The 21,985-nt window shown below is 48.4% G+C and overlaps 2 protein-coding genes across 2 annotated transcripts; one reads left to right on the plus strand and one right to left on the minus strand.

The window, feature by feature from the left end:
- Positions 1 to 1,624: 1,624 nt before the first annotated feature.
- Positions 1,625 to 4,951, minus strand: LOC135810432 (uncharacterized). Its single transcript, XM_065323924.1, has 2 exons — positions 4,934 to 4,951; positions 1,625 to 2,371 (listed from the first exon to the last, which is right to left on the minus strand). The coding sequence occupies exons 1-2, from the start codon at positions 4,949 to 4,951 to the stop codon at positions 1,625 to 1,627; spliced, it is 765 nt and encodes a 254-aa protein (XP_065179996.1).
- A 1,329-nt stretch (positions 4,952 to 6,280) lies between these two features.
- LOC135810433 (uncharacterized) lies at positions 6,281 to 11,200 on the plus strand. Its single transcript, XM_065323926.1, has one exon. The coding sequence runs from the start codon at positions 6,281 to 6,283 to the stop codon at positions 11,198 to 11,200; it is 4,920 nt and encodes a 1,639-aa protein (XP_065179998.1).
- The last annotated feature ends 10,785 nt before the right edge of the window (positions 11,201 to 21,985 follow it).

The raw sequence follows: 21,985 nt of genomic DNA on the forward strand, positions 1-21,985 counted from the left end.
AAGGCTGTCGGTTAGCGCTACGGAGATGTGTTGAAGCTAGGTGTCAGGACGTCGAATGTCTCAGTACTCTGTCAGTTTTGTGCCTAGTTGTTGCACTTTCTGACTGTATATAGTTACAGTGGTGGAGAGTTACTCTTAACTCGTTTCCATAATTATGTCCTTTTCCTTTCTACTTTTATTATTGGCTCAATACCCGAGTTTCAAATTGCACACCTGATGAGCCGTCACGAACCATACGGCGAAACGTACGTCGTGTGAAACAACTTGTTTTGTAGTCAACTAGTCCATCACAATGTCATGCATGAGGAGTACTGTAGGAGTTTAGATTTCGGCTTGTACAATTCGTTCTCGCAAGGCTTCCCCCTTCTTTTAAACTTATCTTTGATATTTTTGACCCACCCAAGTTGGGTGGTGTGCTGCTTTGCTGCTTCGAATTGTAGTTAGACCACTTTGTCAAATCGCCTACTGGTCTCGTCATCGTCCAGTGACAATCGACATTCTTTGTTCCGTTGGGACTGTAGCTTGTGCTCGTTTTCGTTGCGCTTGCCTTCCCCTCTTTGGTCTTTCCGTAACCTTGAACCTTCCAAGTTGGAAGGCTGTCGGTTAGCGCTACGGAGATGTGTTGAAGCTAGGTGTCAGGACGTCGAATGTTTCAGTACTCTGTCAGTTTTGTGCCTAGTTGTTGCACTTTCTGACTGTATCTAGTATCTAGTTACAGTGGTGGAGAGTTACTCTTAACTCGTTTCCATATGTCCTTTTCCTTTCTACTTTTAAATAATAATAAATAATAATAATCATGGCAACTGGTAGCCTGCATGCAAACGAGCTGTCACTGCATTGGCTCTGTGAATAATCTCTCCATCCGAGACAGGGGGCAGTAGGCAAGTTCCTGCAAGCCGATCTCGGATCGAGATCCCTTCCATTTCGCAGTGAGCCTGAAAAAAATGTGGCCAGATTATGTTGCTGCACTACTTCCTTTTGCTTGTGCAGTCTTCTTCTCCTTGTGCTAAGTTGTGGTGTTGCGTGGACAAATGGTCGGCCACAAGAATATTCTTCTTTGGTGATAGACTGATAGCACTTGACTGCTATCTTGAGTACAGCTGTCCAAATCTAACTGTACATGTTTCAGGCTCTGCTGCAGAATGTTCATATCGACTTGGTGCTGAATCCATGAGTAACTGTAGATATTTTCGAAGGCAGTTCGTCGGAACTACGTGCATGTATATGCATATACATCTCTTCCAGCTTACATCTTCTGCTTCATCCTGGTCCAAACTTATCAAAGGAGCGGCGTCTACTTCAGTATCGCTACTAGCCTAGAGACCTTATCGTCAGAGTCTAAGGCACAACGAGAAATCTACTCTTCGACTGTTCGACATTCATTTCGCGCCTCTTCCATGGCTTTTTGTTTTGTTTTCGACAAAACATTTTCCTCCTTGTACATGCTTTTTTTTAAAGGATTTGTTCCATTTCTTTGGTTGGGCACACGTACGTTGACCTGACTACATTGCAACATCAGTGCTTAGCTGAAACGTGTTACGTGTCTACAAGTAGTACCTCATGAGTGTAGCCGGTTGTTGTAAAGAAGCTGGGATTTCCTGAAATTTCAAATACCGCTCGAATCTCACAAAATGCTCATTTTCTTCCTTTCTAATGCTCCATAATCACTGATAATGCCCCGATGCTCGGATAGTCTCATAATGCCGAATGTAATGTCGAATGTAATGCCGAATGTAATGTCGAATGTAATGCCGAATGTAATGCCGAATGTAATGCCGAATGTAATGCCGAATGTAATGCCGAATGTAATGCCGAATGTAATGCCGAATGTAATGCCGAATGTAATGCCGAATGTAATGCCGAATGTAATGCCGAATGTAATGCCGAATGTAATGCCGAATGTAATGCCGAATGTAATGCCGAATGTAATGCCGAATGTAATGCCGAATGTAATGCCGAATGTAATGCCGAATGTAATGCCGAATGTAATGCCGAATGTAATGCCGAATGTAATGCCGAATGTAATGCCGAATGTAATGCCGAATGTAATGCCGAATGTAATGCCGAATGTAATGCCGAATGTAATGCCGAATGTAATGCCGAATGTAATGCCGAATGTAATGCCGAATGTAATGCCGAATGTAATGCCGAATGTAATGCCGAATGTAATGCCGAATGTAATGCCGAATGTAATGCCGAATGTAATGCCGAATGTAATGCCGAATGTAATGCCGAATGTAATGCCGAATGTAATGCCGAATGTAATGCCGAATGTAATGCCGAATGTAATGCCGAATGTAATGCCGAATGTAATGCCGAATGTAATGCCGAATGTAATGCCGAATGTAATGCCGGCGTTATCCACTGGACCCTATACATGTACGTGGTCTTGAACGCGCCGGAAGAAACCTTGTACGTGATTGTATTCGGAGGGTGTATGCTTAAATGATGTAAAATAGGCTGTTTACAAGCTATGCTCTGTCGTTTTGGTGCCAAGTGCTGAACACCCTTTGACCCCCCCCCCCGCCCCCGCTCACAGTCGTCACCAGGGACTAACACAATAAACACCATAACTCAGTGGTTAGAGCATCGCTGGCCTCAAGCAAGGGTCCCTGGTTCGAGTCCTGGTGGTGACAGTCGTTTTTTCTTCTTCAGACTTTTCCCGTTTGCGTCTTTCCCTCAAACCAGTGAATAACACAATAAAATTTATAATACGAAGTAGTGGTTGCAAACCCTTTTCTTACAAAATTTATAATGATAATAATAACTTTATTAGGATGACCCAAAGGCAAATCACCTATCGAGGGGTTCACTGCATTGAATGGTTGTGGTATGACAAAGCAAAGAGGCAACCATTGTGTGTGTGTGTGGGCGGGGGCGGGGGCGGGGGCGGGGGGGGGGGGGGGGATAGTTGTGGTACTCTGCTATACTAACTAGGCCCTGAATACGAGTAGCATGCAAACACTGTATTGACAGTCTCTGCTCTTAGTCTAGGATTGAGGGTGAACAGGATATTGAGCGGCTTGAGCGGCTTCACACCTATCACACAATGCAATGACCATACGGGACAGCTATGTTGGTTCCAGCTCCACTCAACGTGTTGTGTATCGTGTCGGAGAAAGGTCTTCTGGGGTGTCGTCGAGATCTCGTTGCGACCGTGACTCCTGCTTGTCTCCCTGGCTAGGTGCTGCTTGCTTTGCTTTTTTGCGTAGTGTTTTTGATTATTGTTTACTATTGCGTATTGTTAGTGTTCGTTGTGATTTGGTACAGTACTTGTTACGAGATACGACACATTGTGTAGTGTGTGTTTGCAGCACGAAGAAGACTGCTCACCAGAACGGTTAGCTCAGGAGCTTGGGCTTACCTTGTGCAATCACAGTTCATCAGCTTGGACATTGCGCTTGGTCCCATGCGAATAACCGACCAGAATAGTAATTATTTCTTCGTTGCATTTTTGAATTGTGTTCTTGCTAGCTCGTTGATTTATTTAGTTGATGTGTTGATTTGTGTTTGATTACTTATTTATTTGATGCGCGATTTATGTGCGCTGATTGCGTGATGGCATGCAATTATGATCGTGCTTGCGTCAGCTAGCTAGATGCCTGCGCCGCGCACTGATGTTGAATGAGTTAGCATGCGCCCCGCGCTGTTCATGCATATATGGTACATGGTGTGTAATGTTTGCCGCATACGCGTATAGAGGACTTTCCATTACATCACCTTTTTGGCGCCTTCCCGGTGTCCACCCAAAGATCACCCATAAGACAAGCCCGTGTCCTACGGTAAAATGTGTTTGGGTGGCAAAAAGAGAATCAAATGTGTTGTTCGGTGTACGGTTGAAAATGATGTTGCAGGCCGTCGCAGTGGTGAAGCACTTTTGCTTTTCTTTGATGTGGTGAATAGTTTCGGTAAGTCGCGAGGATTACTAGCCGCAGTTATACAACTGTTTATTCCAGCCTTGAAGAGGCGTTGCCGCGAGAAGATTGACAGAATCCGTGGGCCCAGTACATTGATCCATATTTACCTATGGACGAAGACCTTTCAGCCAATCCCCCTGCGTTGGGTATCCAGGCCTCTCTAAATATTTAGTGAATGTCCCCAGCACATATGCAAAGGACTCTCTAAAGTCTTACAATAGCCCTGATGGATACAAATGCATGTGTCTCATTGCTGACTGGGTTGGCACATTATCGTGTCTTGCCCAATCGAAGGAAGAAACAACAACTGTCAACAAAATTCGTTTGCAAACGTGAGGCACTCGCGCGGAGTGTTTTTGCCGAACCTGTCCATTCTTGGGTAGCTGCTGAATTACCTGGAATTGTTTTTTGGCGCACACTGCACTTGCATGGTGGGCCTGGGAGAAGCATGCTCCCATGTTGCTGCAGTGCAGTGTTGTTTTGACTGAATTTACGTTGGAGACTGAAATGTGATGTGTGCTGAATGTCAACACCTACACCACTGGGTCACTCACCAGTGGCTGGCACCGTCAATGAACACTACACGAAAATAGTGTACATGGATTTTACTTCAGCTGGGCAGAAATTGGAGCACCGTGCCCATAACCTACAAGTAGTCTCACTTCTCTTTCGCTGCCTGACTCTCTCTCTGTCTCTCTTGCTTTGCATGCCTGTCAGTGTATCCATGTGTGTGTGTGTGTCACTGTGTGTGTGTGCGTGTGTGTACGTGTGTGGGTTTTTCTTCCTTATCAGTACGAGTATGACAATGTTGACATGCGGTGGCTGGTAGCACGAAAGCTGACAAAGTCAAACACGGCCATCATCATCATTGGTCCCATGTAGCCAAAAAGTTGGTGTAGTGGCGAACTTAGTTGTCCTGATCTTAAAACACGCTGATGAATGCACATCCAATACAGCAATTGTTTTTTCCTGGTCGTCCCTCGACCTGGCATTCTCCATAAGCAGTTGCTGATTACCGGTAGAGTGTCCTCCATTACTGCCTTTGCAAGAGTTACACAAGAAGTAAGATCAAGATGATCCTCACCACAAGAAGATCAAGAAGCTGAATACATGTACCTAATTGTCCAGAAAGACAGAAGATGAGGTATACTAGTATGTGCCGCAGCAGATGAAGAACTGCACAGCGCAGCAACCAAGTGGGAAGCAGAAGAAGATTGCGCAAGTAGGTCGATCAGAGTACCGGTATTTATCCATGACAAAGGAAATACACATTGTGCAGAACATGAAGCATACACACTCGCATGGAAGAGATAATGCCGGAGTTGCACCCAGGGCCAGTACTAGACTATAGCTAGCACCACCACTGGCACCAGTCATGTAGAGGCACGTGCATAATAGAGCTGGGTACATTAGTCATTACCATCAGCATCAGCACTATCAATCATCAAACTCCAGCTATACCTTGCACCCCAACAAACTAAGTAAGTTGATAGTGTTCGGAATCATCTTCGTGTTTCCGCCTTTCCTGGTGCTGCCACAAATGAGCTGAACAAGTTAGTTAGTTAATTCGATACGTACTGGGGTGACAGGGATGATCATGACTTTTCTCTTCGCCAACGAAATGATGGAACAATATTCGTGTACTTCGAAGTATTTGCATAAGGAGCGAAGTTCTCGAGTCGTGTGTCCGTCATCCACTGGTTCCGTCGTTCTCCATCGTAGGGAAAACGATAACAACTCAAAGACGATCCAGGTGTGGGAACATCCGATCGCGAGCAGCCCTTTGGTATTCTCAAACTACAGTATGCAAAATGGAACTTCTTTCGAAAAACACTGTTTCTTTCCAGTGGAGTCTTCTTTTTTTGCCACCCAAGCTCCGTTTCAAGTCCGGTGATCGGTGGTGAACTCGATGATCTTTGGCCCGAATCCTCATAGGCCGCACGGCATGACTCATTGGAAAGTCCTCTATAGGTGCCGCGCCTCGTACTGCTCATGTGCCTCGCGCCGTACTATTGCTGTCGCTTTGCCAAATTTAGCTTCCGCTTTCCGAGCGCTGTACGCTCTTCTGTACGCTCATGCCAAAGTTGGACGCACGTTGTGGCTGGCCAGCGCTTTACCCCTCATGCGTTGTTCTTTTCCTTGATGCTGTGGTTTGTTTTCTTTAGTGTTCTAGAGTTCTCTTTCCGATGTAGTTCGTATTTTTCCAGTCTCTTCTTCTCAATGTATTCTACTGTTCATTCATTATAGTCCGTAAAGAATTACGTGACCTTTGTCTTGTGGCGTCTGTGCGATCCTGAAACTTTTGAGGTGTTAGTAGTGAACACAACATTTTGGCGACCACGCCAGGATAGAGACGCGTGAACATGGATGAGTTAGAAGCGAAGCTGATCGCAAATGGTCAAGCTTATGGCTACACTGGAGAGGCATTGCGTACTTACGTAGAGGAGCGTATCGAGAAGCACGAGGAGAAAGTGCGTGCAGACAGAGAGCGCGACGAACGAGCAGGAAGTAGATTGGAAAGGAAAGATGACGAGCAGCTGCTTGCGAGGATTGCAGATTTGGAGTTGCAAGTCCAGCACGCACGAGAGACTCAGAGTGATGAGAGCACTTTGTTGAATACGACGAATGGCAGTTTAGCGAGCAAGAGGGCTGCCATCAAGATGCCGAAGTTCGACGGTAAGCAGACTGTTGAGACCTATCTCGAACTGTTCGAGGATGTGGCAAAGCAAAACGAGTTCAGCGACGACGAGTACCTGATCCGCTTGCGCGTGGCTGTTGCTGGCAGCAAGTTGGAAGGTGCATGCTATGGCTGCAACACCTTTGCCGAAGCGAAGCGCGAGCTGCTGATGGCGCATGGGAAGACCGCCGACAAAGCGTGGCAAGCCCTGATGGCCATACAGCAGAAAAGTGATGAGAGTTTCTACCAGTTTGTGGTACGAGTGACGCGCGAGACGGAGAAGTGGGCAAAACTCGCCAGGCCTAGCCGTACCTCTAGCCGCGGACAAATCGGTGAGCTGGACGACACTGAATTGTTCGGATGTGTCGTACGTCAAGTCCTGCTAGAAGCTGTGTCGGCAGAAACTAAGGCCTTCTTGATCGAGAAGAGATGTTACACGAAGGACTTGAAGGCGTTTGCGGAGGATGGTATGGCTTACCAAACAGCCCACGGACGTAGCAAGCTGAAGCCTGCCAAGTCTAGCACCAGCGACAAACGTATACCGTTTGCGTCGGCAGAGTGTTTGACGGTCAGCGTTGATGAGGCTAACAAGAAATTGTCAGCTATGGCGTCTGAGCACCGAAACGCGTACGTCAAGGCAGAGGGACTGTGTTTCAACTGCCTGAGACCAGGACATCGAGTGATGAATTGTCAGAACAAGGGTCGTTGCAAGCACTGCAACAAGCGACACCACAGTCTACTGCACAGAGAGGACAAACAGGTAACATCCGAACCGATAGCCGAATCGAAAGTCGGTACGTATGAATGTAGTGCAAACAGCGTGCACTTGATGACCGGCGTGGCTGAGGTACAAGGACCTAGCCGAAAGGCCAGTGTACGCATATTCATCGACCCAGGTGCGCAGGCATCGTTCATCACCGCACCACTGGTGAACTCGCTGCAACCGGCACACCTTGGATCGCAAACTGTTAGGCTGAAGGCGTTTGACGTGGAGCCGAAGTTTGAAAAGATGGACAGGTACCGTGTCACCATCAAGGGTGCAACGAAGTCCATTTCCGTCAATGCCTGGCAAAAGAAGTCGCTAGGTCTCCGGTTCGATCCGTTAGCAGACAGCACAATTGCACGTTGGCAGTCACAGGGATTGCAGCTGTCTGATGACTCGACAAAGGCCGGATCAAGCGAAGTGCACATGCTGATTGGAGCTGACTACTGCAATGAGTTCCTTCTCCGCAAGGAGCAAATCAATGGAGAGACGGCCTGGCACACTGAAATAGGCTGGGTGCTGTCAGGACCGGCTAATAGTGAAACCAAGTCAGCGACCGTCAGTGTGAGTTGTATTGAACTTGACCGACTGTGGAAGATGGAAGAGGTGCCGGAAATAGCTGAGACGTTACCGGACTTCCCGATAGAGCGGCAAGGCCCTCATTACCAAGTGGGATTGCTATGGCGATCTGAGAAGCGTCCGCCAGCCAACCTAAACCAAGCGATGGCAGCGGCACACTCACTGCTGAAGCAGCTACAGAGACGAGGTCAACGTCCAGCGTATGATGACGTCCTCATCACTGAGTACTTGAAGCTGGATGCCATTGAAAAGGAACCGCATCTGGAGGAAGCCGGCTATTACATGCCGCATCATGCCGTATTCCGTAGCGACGCCTCAACGACGAAGACACGGGTCGTCTTCAATGCATCCGCCGCCTGCACCGGAGCACCATCCCTAAACGACATGGTCGATCCCGGGCCATCACTCTTACCGGATCTCACTGGTATCCTCCTCAGGTTCCGTGAGTATGAATGTGCTGTACAAGCCGATATTCGCAAGGCTTTTTTTATGATCGGAATGCGTGAAGAAGATAGGCCATATCTGCGTTTTGTTTGGCCTGAGATAGGTAGCGAAGAAATGTGTATCTGGCGTTTAAAGAAGCTGCCTTTTGGAGTGAATTGTTCTCCTTTCATACTTAGTGCGGTGCTGCGCTTTCATCTCGATAGTGCATTCGAGTCTGCTTCTGCTGCTGAGCGTGATATCATAGAGCTGCTGCTGCGTAGTTTTTATGTTGATGATTGCGTTTCTAGCTTGCCATGCTGTGCGGATGCTGAAAAGCTGCAGGAGTATAGCGTTAATGTTTTGCAGGGAGCAGGCATGGAGTTGCGGAAGTGGCGAGGGAACACGATGACCTCAGACCCCGAGGCTGGTTCCAAGGCACTGGGTATTGTGTGGAACACCGAGTCAGATTGTATTTCGGTGGCTGCGCTCGGTGATGTTGAGTGTCCCAAGGAAGTGTCTGGTTGGTCTCGTCGTGCTTTGTTGCGTTGTGTTGCCGCTGTGTTCGATCCGCTAGGTTGGGCGTCACCCGCAGTTGTGCCAGGCAAGATGATGTTGCAAGAGAGTTGGAAGCTCGGCGGTGGTTGGGATGACCCATTCCCTATTGATTTGGCTGTCCGATGTGCTTCATGGTGGGGAGAGCTCGCAGCGCTTTCTTCCGTTAAAATCCCCAGATGGATCGGGTGTACTCCAGATGCTCCAGTCACTTTGCATGTATTCTCAGATGCATCCGAGAAGGGCTATGGCTGTTGTTTCTATGTTGTGTCCGGTTTGACGTCTGCTTTGTTGTGTGCGAAGGCGAAGGTTGCACCTGTTGTACGTCCCACTCTTGCGCGTCTGGAATTGTCGGCTGTGTGTCTTGGCGTGAAGATGTTGTCCTTTGTCGTCAATGAATTGAGAGTGCCAATTGAAAGGATTGTGGGGTGGACAGACAGCCTAACCACATGGCACTGGATCTCAAAGCCGTCGTATCACTGGAAGACGTATGTTGCTAATCGAGTTGCTGCAGTGCAAGAAGTTTCGCAGAAGCTGCAAGTAGAATGGCGTCACTGTCCAGGAGTTAGCAACCCTGCAGATCTTGTCTCGCGTGGTGTCCCAGTGTGTGACTTGCAGAAGGAGATGTGGCTGCATGGTCCGTCATGGTTGAGCGATGAGTCTCAGTGGCCACCAGTCATCTCGTTTCAGAGCACCAATGAGTCCGTCACCGAAGCACGCGTGTCGGCTGTGGAGGTTGACACTCCAGTTGTTTGGCCGTGGGAGAAGTTCTCCAAGTGGCAACGAGCTCGCGGTTTGGTCGCAAGTATGCTGTCATGGCGACACAAGGGTGTTTCGCGTGCAGAATTGATTCCATCTGCTGAGTCTGTGATGTTTCGCGCCATCCAAGAGCAATGCTTCCCCAAGGAGTTGTCCCAGTTGCGGAGCAAGGAGCCACTGAAGAAGGGTTCGAAGCTGTTCAAGTTGTCTCCGTTTCTGGATGAAGCTGGTTTGCTCAGAGTTCGTGGTCGTCTGCAGGAGAGCGATCTGTCCTACGAGGTTCAGCATCCGATCATCCTGGGCAGATGTCATCTAAGTGAGTTGTTTCTGCGTGATGCTCACCTTCAGCGAATGCACCAGGGTGTAGAGAGCGTGCTTGCGTTTCTACAACAGCAGTTCTGGATTCTCGGAGCTCGTCGTTTTCTTCGTAGCGTGTCGGAGAAGTGCATTGTTTGCCGCAGATTTCGCGCACAGACTGCTGCTGAGGAGATGCCGCCGTTGCCCTCAGACAGGGTGAAGCACCACCAGCCATTCGGTCTCACAGGTATTGATTATGCAGGTCCGTTGTACGTGCGCAGTTCATCAAATGTTCAGAAAATGTGGGTCGCACTCTTCGTGTGCGGTACTACTCGCGCAGTGCACCTAGAGCTCGTGGATAGCCTGTCGACAGAGGTGTTCCTGCTAGCATTGCGTCGTTTCATCGCCCGTCGTGGGAAGCCGCTGCGTATACGTTCAGATAATGCTACGACGTTCAAGTCCGCCGCAGACAAGGTGGCAATCCCGTGGCTCTTCAATCCGCCATCTGCCCCGTGGCATGGAGGGTTCTATGAGCGTCTGGTGGCATGTGTGAAAGCTCCCTTGAAGAAGGTTCTCGGTCGAGCGTCATTGAGTCGAGACGAGCTGTTCACTGTCTTGACGGAGATCGAGAGAGTCGTCAACTCTCGACCCCTCACTCCGGTTTCTACGGATGTAGCTGACGAGTCGCCGCTGACTCCAGCCATGATGTTGGGAGACATCTTTGCAACCGGTATTGCCTCGTCTGACAGACCACTCGATCCACGGCAGTTGTCCGCTCGAGTCAAGTATGTCCACACCGTCTACGAGCACCTCAACCAGCGTTGGTCGTCTGAGTATCTCATTCGTCTCAGTGAGTATCATCGGTCGAAGTCAACTCCGATTGTCGTGAACGACGTTGTGTTTATTGCCGACGACAACCGGAAGCGGCAATCATGGCGCTTGGGTAGGGTCGCAGAGCTGTATCCTGGAAGAGATGGCAAGTGCAGGGTGGCCAAAGTCCAAGTTGGCCAATCGTCCATGCTACGGCCCATTCAACGCTTGGTTCCGTTGGAAGTAGCGAAGGAGCATGTTGAGCCGCCTGCTGTGGACGCTGAGCCGCAGCCGCAGACACCCGCGAGCGCTGATCCAGTCAACGTCGTCGATGATGTTGAAATACCTTCGACGACCGTTGAACCGCAAGTTACGCGTCGATCTCGTCGTACCGTTCGACCACCACCTCGTCTTGATTTGTGATCAGTGTGGTTGAAGCCCTTTGGTGGGGAGAATGTTGTGTATCGTGTCGGAGAAAGGTCTTCTGGGGTGTCGTCGAGATCTCGTTGCGACCGTGACTCCTGCTTGTCTCCCTGGCTAGGTGCTGCTTGCTTTGCTTTTTTGCGTAGTGTTTTTGATTATTGTTTACTATTGCGTATTGTTAGTGTTCGTTGTGATTTGGTACAGTACTTGTTACGAGATACGACACATTGTGTAGTGTGTGTTTGCAGCACGAAGAAGACTGCTCACCAGAACGGTTAGCTCAGGAGCTTGGGCTTACCTTGTGCAATCACAGTTCATCAGCTTGGACATTGCGCTTGGTCCCATGCGAATAACCGACCAGAATAGTAATTATTTCTTCGTTGCATTTTTGAATTGTGTTCTTGCTAGCTCGTTGATTTATTTAGTTGATGTGTTGATTTGTGTTTGATTACTTATTTATTTGATGCGCGATTTATGTGCGCTGATTGCGTGATGGCATGCAATTATGATCGTGCTTGCGTCAGCTAGCTAGATGCCTGCGCCGCGCACTGATGTTGAATGAGTTAGCATGCGCCCCGCGCTGTTCATGCATATATGGTACATGGTGTGTAATGTTTGCCGCATACGCGTATAGGTGCCGCGCCTCGTACTGCTCATGTGCCTCGCGCCGTACTATTGCTGTCGCTTTGCCAAATTTAGCTTCCGCTTTCCGAGCGCTGTACGCTCTTCTGTACGCTCATGCCAAAGTTGGACGCACGTTGTGGCTGGCCAGCGCTTTACCCCTCATGCGTTGTTCTTTTCCTTGATGCTGTGGTTTGTTTTCTTTAGTGTTCTAGAGTTCTCTTTCCGATGTAGTTCGTATTTTTCCAGTCTCTTCTTCTCAATGTATTCTACTGTTCATTCATTATAGTCCGTAAAGAATTACGTGACCTTTGTCTTGTGGCGTCTGTGCGATCCTGAAACTTTTGAGGTGTTAGTAGTGAACACAACACAACGCCTGCATCCGTGGTATGGGCCACATGATGCCACCGCCATTTTGTTCCCACACTGCACGACACTGACCGACGGTACTGACGTTCTACAAGTGCAATATTATCGCATGAGCTGATTGTTTAGTAACAAGTGGTGTTAGTGGACATTATTGCGCAACTTGTACATGTAGTTCCTTGCTCCTTTTTCTTTTCTATAAATCCTTGGCTCTCCATCCGAGTCCACACCGAGAAAAGGAGAACAATTTCAACCAGGTCGGTATATTATGTACCCACACTTCGAGCACGTCCGTGGTCAATTATTTGTATTTTGTATTTATCTTCACATCGATATCAAACGTGCAGGGCTGCCCAACATCATGATCCGATAGCTGCAATCAGTGTAAAGCAGAAAAGGATTGAAGGACACGAAACAAAATCTTTCTTTCAACCGAAATTGCACGCACTTTCTCATGCGATCATACTAGTATTATTATTATAAAGTAGTTGACTAACCCTGCTGACGCGAAGGAATTGAGTGCGGGGGGACAACCGTTACTTTCCCAGGAGTACCCCCAGGACGTGCACCGTTAAACTAAGGGTGCGTTCTTATATTCTCTAGTTTCTCGGAGAAGAAGAAACAGAAGTCGACGTCCTTGGTTACAATTCTGATGCTTAAAACTAAGAACTAAAGCGATCGAAAGAGGGCAGACAGACTACCTGCTGATAATCAGTGAGGATAGAGAATGTCCCATTGATCGCAGAAGAATACAGAGGCCAGATCATAGAGTCAAATTCAATTTCAAGTTTAACTCTCCTGATACTAAATCAAAATTAGCTTCCGAGCATGATCCTACATGCACAGGTAAGCCCAGACGTTCCACAGAATTTCAGTGAAAAGCTGTACTCGAGTGGAGCTTATTAAAATTAATGTCGATTGTTCAAACCTTGCTATAATAATGGCTGTTGCAGACTTCCTCAAGTTGTCCAATATGTGCTTAGACGCTCGGCCTATGGGCACTAGCGATTTGCTATAATAACGTAGGTATTAAAAAATTGGTATGATGATATTCCCAATCTCTAGACATCTAGGCATATCGCAATAATGTTAACAATAGTATGACAACGATCAATGGCTGTAGCCAGTCGCTCCATTCTCTAGTTGTATCCAAAGTTTCCAGATGCAGAGTGTTCCCACTCGACTCTAATCTGTGTAGCAAAACTTGATTCAGCAAAAACGAAGTCTGGACCAAATAATTATACTATCGGATAGAAAGCTCTATTTTTGTACCTTTCATTATAGTAGACCAGTCATTTCACCTCGGTTATTACACCTCTTTGGCTATTGAGTACATAAGTTATGTCCCTGGGGGTTACAGGTACATGTGAGTTTACGTTATACTGAAATCTCACTGTACTTCAAGCTGGCAGTCATAATTGGCCCGTATAGACCTCATGTAGAACCTTTAACAAATTCTGTTGTTCCTCCGCGCTACCCTCTGACAACGCGCCAGGAAATGCAAGGGCGGGTCTCTGTGCACTAAGATGCTGCGCGCCCGAATAGTGCGCTCTCTGGCCTTGTCCCAGCACATGCTGTTGGCTGGGTATGCCCACTGTGACGTCACGCAGACTGTGGCCAGAGCCGGCGGCGGCGATCAGTCGTTGGGATATGCTCATGTCGCGGAGGTTTTGTGATTGAGATGTCAGCAACATGTTGATGTGATTGTGCGGCGGCGGAGGCTGCAGTGGCGTTGGCAATGGTGTCTGTGCTAGTGGAACAGGAAGATTAGCAGAGAAACCTGGCTGCATGCAGTGTAGTGGGGCTGCATGCGGATGCTGCTGCTCCTGTTGCTGAAAGGAATACTGAAACGGTGTCGCTGGCGAGAAGGGTGGAGGCGACAGCATGGCGGAGTGGAATGGATGTCGAGCCTGGCCACCACTCATTGCACTCGCAGATACATGTACATGTAGCTGTGGCGTAGTACCGCCTGTTGACATTATGGATTTCTGGTCGACGGACGGAATTTCTCTGCTAGCATTAGTAGTGGAACTGGTAACTGGCCCCGCTCTTCGCAAGTCCGGTGTCCATAATGACGTCATCGGCGACGAGCCTGACCGAGAGAGAGGTGAGGATGACGTTACCCCGCCAAGGAACGACCCAATGCTGGGAGTTGATACGCCATGGGATGTTCTAGCTGGGGAAGATGCTTGGCATTTTGCTGGCGACGTGTCACCCGGTTTGCTGTTGGAAACGTTTGCTTGCAGTGGCGTTGCTGTATGTTGCTGAGACAAGACCCCGCTAGACACGGACTGCCTTTTTGGTTGATGGAGGACAGAGGGCTTGGGATGCGGAATGAACTTGGAGACGTGGTCGTCTTGGCTCTCGTCCACACTGACGTCATACTCATCACGCAGTAGCATCTCCATGAGACTGACGTCATTGCTGGAGGTTAGGTCGGCGGCGTGGTTCAGCACCCAGTGCAGGTCGGCGATGTGATGTATTGCCATGGACAGCGTGTCGAACGTGTTCAACTTCAGTATGGCCTCGCTTCCCATGCTGAACTCACCGCGGGCGAGCAGCTTGCGGATCTGCTCAAGAACGGTCATCTCCTGGTCATGGCGACGCTTCTCCTTCTTTGCTTTCTGCTGCTTGTCGTCGTTGCTGATCGCGAACTTGCGAGCAGCTCGTTTCCGTGACGATCCCGTGCTGCCCGCAGCGTGCCGCTTGCCCCGCCGTTTAGAAGGCCGGCTGGGTATACCGGGAAGTGTTGCCGGCTTGAACGTTGATGTTCCTGTGGCGGCGCTGCTACTGGTGCTGGAGACGGAGCCGGTGTCCAGTGCTGGTGGCTCGCTGTCCCGGGCACTCAGTACGGACAGGACGTCGACGCTGAGCGCTACATCGGAGGCGGGCGAGAGCTGGAGCTGCACGGGGGACAGTTCTGGTCGCATTTTAGTCGCCAGACTGGTCCAGAGTATAGAATACGTTACAAGTACCTTAACTCCTATCACTGACTAGCAGAGTATCCGCCAGTGCTGGCAGTGGGGACACGACTATGCTGATCTTGTGTGGGTGAGACGTGTCAATAGCCTCCCAAACGAATGCAACCAATCAAGCTCCGACCTCACACGGTTCAGTAATAGCAATCACCGTATGGCTGAGGGTGACCTGTTAGCGGATTGGGACTACCTCAACTGATAAGCGAGCAAACTGCGGTGAGAAGGAGGAGGACAAACGCGATGCCTTGCTTATCAGCCGGACACTGTGTGACCACTACTAACTCTAGTAAGGAAGGCTGGAATATCCGAGAGACAACTCCCAGTGCAATGACAACAACAGTCCTAAATTAACGATAGGCAGTCTAAACTTGAGAAACGAGTTCTGCGGACCAATGCCCAAGTGGTGAAACACAAGTTTGAAAAGGAATTGAAAAGTTCGATTGGCAAAGTTACTACACTCTGTAAACATGAAAAACTGAACGAGGTAACGTGAGGATCTAAGAACGGCCAGTGTCCAGAATCAGGAAATACGACCGCCACTGGACACCAAAGAACCACTGAGGGTTTCCTGGTATCAAGGCGACCTTTTTATAGCTGATTCGGGTACAGGGTAATCTGAAGACTAGCCTTGTCCTGGATTGGACTGGACTGGTGGTAAGTGACTAGGGCCCAGCCAGTGTTATCGTTACCGGAGCCTCCGAGATTTTGCCACCGGTTCTGCCCGAGGCGGCCAGTGTGTAACGCATATTCTGCCGGGCGTGCCCACCCCGCTGCTTGGTGTGTTGCTGCTGTGATGGCCCAAATGCACGTACAGCCTCTGCTGATACTTGCACGGAAGGTTGAGCTATTGATTACATTGGTTTCGTGGTATAGCGTCGCATTCGTCTCCGCTCCGGGACAGTCATGGCCAGTGCAGGTTTTGACTTTGTGCAGCCCATGAGTCATGAGCGTGAATCGCGCACCTGCTGCTGCTGTGCAGGGTATCCTGCATGATAAACCTGACATTGTACAATCATGTACATGTAGCAATGTACATGTATGTGTGTGCCTTTTCTGTATGTCTTACTTACCAGCGTCGCCTCAGCCAATTCCAGCTCTTACGTCCACGAGTTATCGACATGGCTTTTCGTCTGCTGTGCACATGCATTACAAAAGTAGCTGTGCTGATCTTGTGTTCGTTCATGTGTAGAGCGAAGGGTTTGGTGTTGATGAAGACTGGCTCGTATTGGAGTGGTGAGAAGTATCCCCTGCATACCCCACTGCATAACACACCACTTGAGCCACTCAGCATCGACACTGACATCCAAGCACGCTGCAACCACTGCATGCATGATGCCGTCGCTCCGGAGCTCCCCTTGCGCCAATGACCAGGGAGTAGGTATTTTACTACTGCCTACTAATGACTGCTACTTGCTGATATGACGACGACATCACATACGACGACGACCAATCAATGGTCACTTGAGTCCTTTAGCAAAGGCCACCTGCACCTGTCCTCGAAGCGAATCTCATCTCAATACGCAACCGCTTACTTACTAGTAATACTACGGGCTCAAGACTGACAAAAGTTAGTGTCATAAGAACAGCAGGAGGTCGTAGGTACACCATGTCGTTGAGGAACAGAGTCATTTCCTGTGCAGGCGCTCGAGTGGATGCACCTTGACATCCGGTGGCCAAACTGTTATTTTCTAAGACCTTTAGAAGCCTTCACGAAGAACTTGACGGGAATAAATTGGGATGACAGCTGCATTGCGTGCAAGACGAGAGTGCGAGAGAGAGAGAGAGAGAGAGAGAGAGAGAGAGAGAGAGAGAGAGAGAGAGAGAAATAGAGAAAGAGAGAGAGAGAGAGAGAGAGAGAGAGAGAGAGAGAGAGAGAGAGAGAGAGAGAGAGAGAGAGGGAGAGAGAGAGAGAGATTAGTATAGACAGACAGCCCTCTATGGTGCGATTCTCTATCTACCACAGTTCATAAGGAATCCTATAACTCAGTAGAAGGGTTCCCCTCTTTGGTCTCTCCTTAATGTTGAACCTTCCGAGTTGGAAGGCTGTTGGTTAGCGCTACGGAGATGTGTTGAAGCTAGGTGTCAGGTCGTCGAATGTCTCAGTACGCGGTCAGTTTTGTGCCTAGTTGTTGCACTTTCTGACTGTATAATTATAGTATCTAGTTACAGTGGCGGACAGTTACTTTAGTCGCATCCATATGTCCTTTTTTCATTTCTCCATTTATTGTTCGCCCAGCATCCGACTTTCAGTATAAGGACGTGGACTTAGAGACACAGTGTGGCAGCGTCTTACACCGTGATAACTGTCTTGAAATGAAGTCAAATTAAATGGCTGTTAACGGACAGCACCCAAGCACGTGCATATACAATACATGCAGGTGAACGCCCATTGAATCCAACCTGAACTTACTGGTAATTGTTGATTGTGTTTTTGCCGACAACGCCAAGGTCCGTGGCAACTAGGAGTTGTTTTTATCTGCAGAGAGGAAACGTATGCGCTGCACTGTAGCCATTGTACTTGACTACATAGTAATGGAAGAATATCAATCCTTCTTGTCCCACTGGATGGACAACCTGGCGTGCATGCCATTTCTAGTGTTACTTGGTTCTTCGAATTGTATCACAAGCCATGTACGTGTTGCATAAGTACAACGTACGTAATCTACTGTTTTGAATGGAGGAAGGTATAATCAAAGGTGGATGATTGATATCGCTGTATTTGGTCGTTCAAAAACAACCACGGTCGTCACTATTCGTAACCAGTAATCGTTTCGAGAAACGGAAAAGATTCATAGACACAATCTCTCCTAGATGACAAATCCAACCTATTCTAGTATTGAGAGATACTCTCGGCCATGTGATAACCATCATACAGCGCATGTACAGTAGCTCTATCTCCTGCTCTGCTGACTCTGCACACTACAAATTACTTTATATTTTGATTGTTCATTTGTTGCACGCACGCACACGCACAAACACCGTGATTCGTGCATAGTCCAATCTAATTATCCCGGTTCTCGAGAAGACGCTAGGATCGAGACCCCATTCACTGATTCAGACGTGTGGCGTGACGATTGAGTTCGCTGCAGTCCTAAATGCATGAATGGATCTCCGCATGAGATGTGTCTCTTCCACGAGCAGATGATTCCGGGTAGATAGTATATTTGGAGATGGCGTTGACGATTACATGTGGCTTGGAAACACCTCACTGAAGATCAGTCATTGTACGTGTTTGTGTGTTTGTGTATGCTTCACTGTTTGTCTTCCAGGTGTACCCGTTAAAACTATCAAAAGCATAATGCATAGCGAAATGAAAGCGCAGTATACATGTATATGCACACGTATATGAACCTATGCTACTCAATGCTAATGCTGAATTGATGGTATTTGGTTAAGCCTATTCCTACACTCATGTACTAGCATATCTTTCACCATGTCGCCATCTGGCTGCTAAACTGCACGAAATATCTACCCTCTCCCTCTCCCTCTCTCTCCTCTTTTCTCATCCACACGAGCCACTCGCGACACGTGCGATGATGTGAACTCAACATGCACACACAATCGGTTCACGTCGATCGCGGGCTACTAGCTAACAGGTGTGTTCATTCTCCGTGCAGCGTGGAGTTCTGTTTGTAATGTGGTCGCAGATGGACACGTTCGTGGGCTATATTTGCTACTGCCTCTCTGTCTATCATGGAAAGGGCTAACAGCAGCAGATTTCTCCTGCTTTTATGTTGTACCCATCCAGCATGAAGTCCCACCTCCGACATGCAGGTCTTGTGTTGTTGCTGTTGTCGTTACTGCCTTGTTCTAGGGAGATATTTCTGTTGTGGACGTCGCCCACTCCAAGCGCAGCCATCCTGTTCTTCCTGTCTGCGTGATCCAGCGGCTGCTACTGCTGCTGTTTTCCCTTCTTTTCATCCATTGGCATTGCTCGAATGCGCTCGGTGTCGCAACGACAGGACGTACCACATGCGAGCTGTGCCGGAAATGGCGTTTGCCTTTCGTTCACGTCGTTTGCTTGTACCGATATGGATAAACTAACTTCGACCACCATGGATAGAAACTGCACGCATTGATCCCTTTGTTCGTGCCCAAAGTCCATGTCGATTCGACATAATACACACTACCGTTTTAGCTTGGAGTTGAAAAGAAGTGCAAAATAGGATAAATTGTCGAGCGCGAGAGCATAGCGAAGAAGGAAGTCGAGGTGTAAACAAACACAGACGTTCTCGCAAAAATTACGCTCGACGGAGTAGATCAAGGCAAAACATCCACTCCCCCATTCCCCCGTGCAAGTAGTTGTCATTCTTGATCTTGCCAGCCAAGCGTGAAAACTCACTTTGACCCTCTTCAAGGCACCAGTCACTCTGTACGAGGAATATAGAGTGGCCTATCGCACTCATGTAAAGACCCCACGCTTATAAGTAACTAGTTAGAGGAAGGACGACGCTAAACATAAATTAACTGCTACTAAAACCGACGCCAGTATTCATTTAAACATACTCAGCGAATCGTGCCTCTCACGTACATGTAATGTACATGACACATAATATGTACATGTACATGGTGATGACACGTATTAATTTAATTAATTATTCTTTTATTCCACGTTGGCGTGACGCCAATAAGGAAGATTGATAAGTGCGATCGAACTGATACTAAACAGCCCGACGGGGAGGCAATAAACAATGGATCATGAAAAACAAGCGGAGCAAATAGCAGGGGTGATCAAGATATTGAGATAGGCGTTCTAGATATCAGAAACCGGGAGGCTGCGGGGAGCAGGAACAGGTACTGTTCAAAAGAACACTGAATGGATTGTTTCGGAAAGAATTTCCACGATGTTGGGTTGTGGCGTCGATAGGGAGTGAGTTGTAAAGTGTGAGGGACCTGTTGATGGGGGAATTTGGGTGCCTGTTTGTGTGTGCGAGTCCGATGGAGTAGGTCCTTGTCAGTCGAAGGGTGTATGGTTGGTGTTGACGTTGTTGTGCAAGATGTTGTTGTTGCAGGTGTGCTGGGGAGGTTTGGTGGTGGATGTCCCATGCTAGTAGGGCTTGCTTAATAAGGAGTCGTGAGCAAACGGTGTGAAGCTTTGCATGATGGAGGAGGGAACTGTGGTGAACTGGTGCAAAGAGGGGAATCCGAAGGCAAATGCGTATAGCACGGCGTTAAATTCTCTCCAGTGTGTCCCGCTGTTGCTGTGCGGTGTAGGAGAGGGCAAGGCTGCCATATTCGAGAACAGGTCGGGATGTATGTTGTGTATTTATTTATTAATAACAGGCTGGAAGTGTTCATTGTGCCGCGTGTCTTGTTGGTGTAGTGGTTTCTTGGCTTTGCTGGTAGTTTGCATAATGTGTTGGGTCCATCGGATATCGTCTTGGGAGTGTAATGCCAAGGTGCCTATGTTGGTGGATCTGCTGCAGCAGAGTCGAGTGGAGCGTGATGTGGATGATGTGCTGGGGTTGGAAGGAAAGTACGACGGTTTTCGTGGTGTTGACGGGGAGATGCCAATCATTCAATTATCGTCCTTCTGCATCCACGGTGCGTTGGAGGAGTTCAGCTGATAAATCCCTTGTGCAATGCGTCGCGATGAGTGTCGTGTCATTGGCAAACTGACTGCATTTGGTGTGCAGGTTTGTACATTGTACATGCTGCGGGGGGGGGGGGGGGGGGGGGGTCGTTTACACCAGCAATTAAAGTAAGCGGCCCAATGGCAGTTACATGTATGTAGTTCTGTGAGGATGTGATTATTGCGCGGTCAGATGTGCGACTCCGGGGTTTCCCCCTTACACAAGGATCGATAAGCTTCACAGCAAAGGTTTTGGATATGTTACCGCTGCCTTGGCTACTTTTTAATAACAGGGAGTAGTAAAATACCTACTCTTAGACCCTTAGACACACACTAACGTCACAACTAATAACCTCAACACTCACATGTTATGCCTAACTACAGGGCTATCCACACTGACCACTGTAAAATGAGTCATAGCGACGCTTAGGACGCCCATATCTACATTGTATATTGTATATGATGCTGCAGGAAACACAGCTGTGTCAACATTCACAGCCTTTTCAGCTAGTTCTACTTCTAGCCTGGCCGGCCTTGACGCCCGGAAACCTCATTTTTTCCTGCCGTTTCCAGGTGCAACTCGTACTCGTACTTCTGAGTCTAGGAACATGTAGATTTGCGGTCAGGTTCGCGGACATACATGTATCCGTCTACTTGTGCCATTGATGTTCAGATCTTCGCCCAGTTTCTCATCGGCTATAAGGTGTCCGCGCACTGGACTCAACTAACTTGTGAGCATAACACATGATGTAGATGTAGATGGATGTTTTCCGTTAGCCAACTCAACTGTGCATTGAAGCTGCCTGTCGATTGCGGTCAGCCTGTGCCGTGTCTGAAACTTCCCCGTAAGCAGCAGCCCTTGCTTGGAAGCAGAACCTTGTTTGGAAGCAGACCCTTGCTTGGAAGCAAACCCTTGCTTAGAAGCAGACCCTTGTTTTGAAGCCCCCCTTGCTTGGAAGCAAGCCGTTGCTTGGAAGCAGACCCTTGCTTGGAAGGAGACCCTTGCTTGGAAGCAGACCCTTGCTTGGAAGCAGACCCTTGCTTGGAAGCAGAACCTTGCTTGGAAGCGGACCCTTGCTTGGAATTAATAACCTTGCTTGGAAGCCTACCCTAGCTTGGAAGCAGAACCTTGCTTGCTCATCTCCAATAGAGAGTCCGGTATCGCAATGAGCGGACATTATGGCGACCCTGTACATTTTCTAAATCCCAATTCGTACATGTACATGTACATGACGTTTGTACTGTGCA

Source organism: Sycon ciliatum, chromosome 2, assembly GCF_964019385.1.
Source record: "Sycon ciliatum chromosome 2, ocSycCili1.1, whole genome shotgun sequence".
NCBI classification, from domain to species: domain Eukaryota; kingdom Metazoa; phylum Porifera; class Calcarea; order Leucosolenida; family Sycettidae; genus Sycon; species Sycon ciliatum.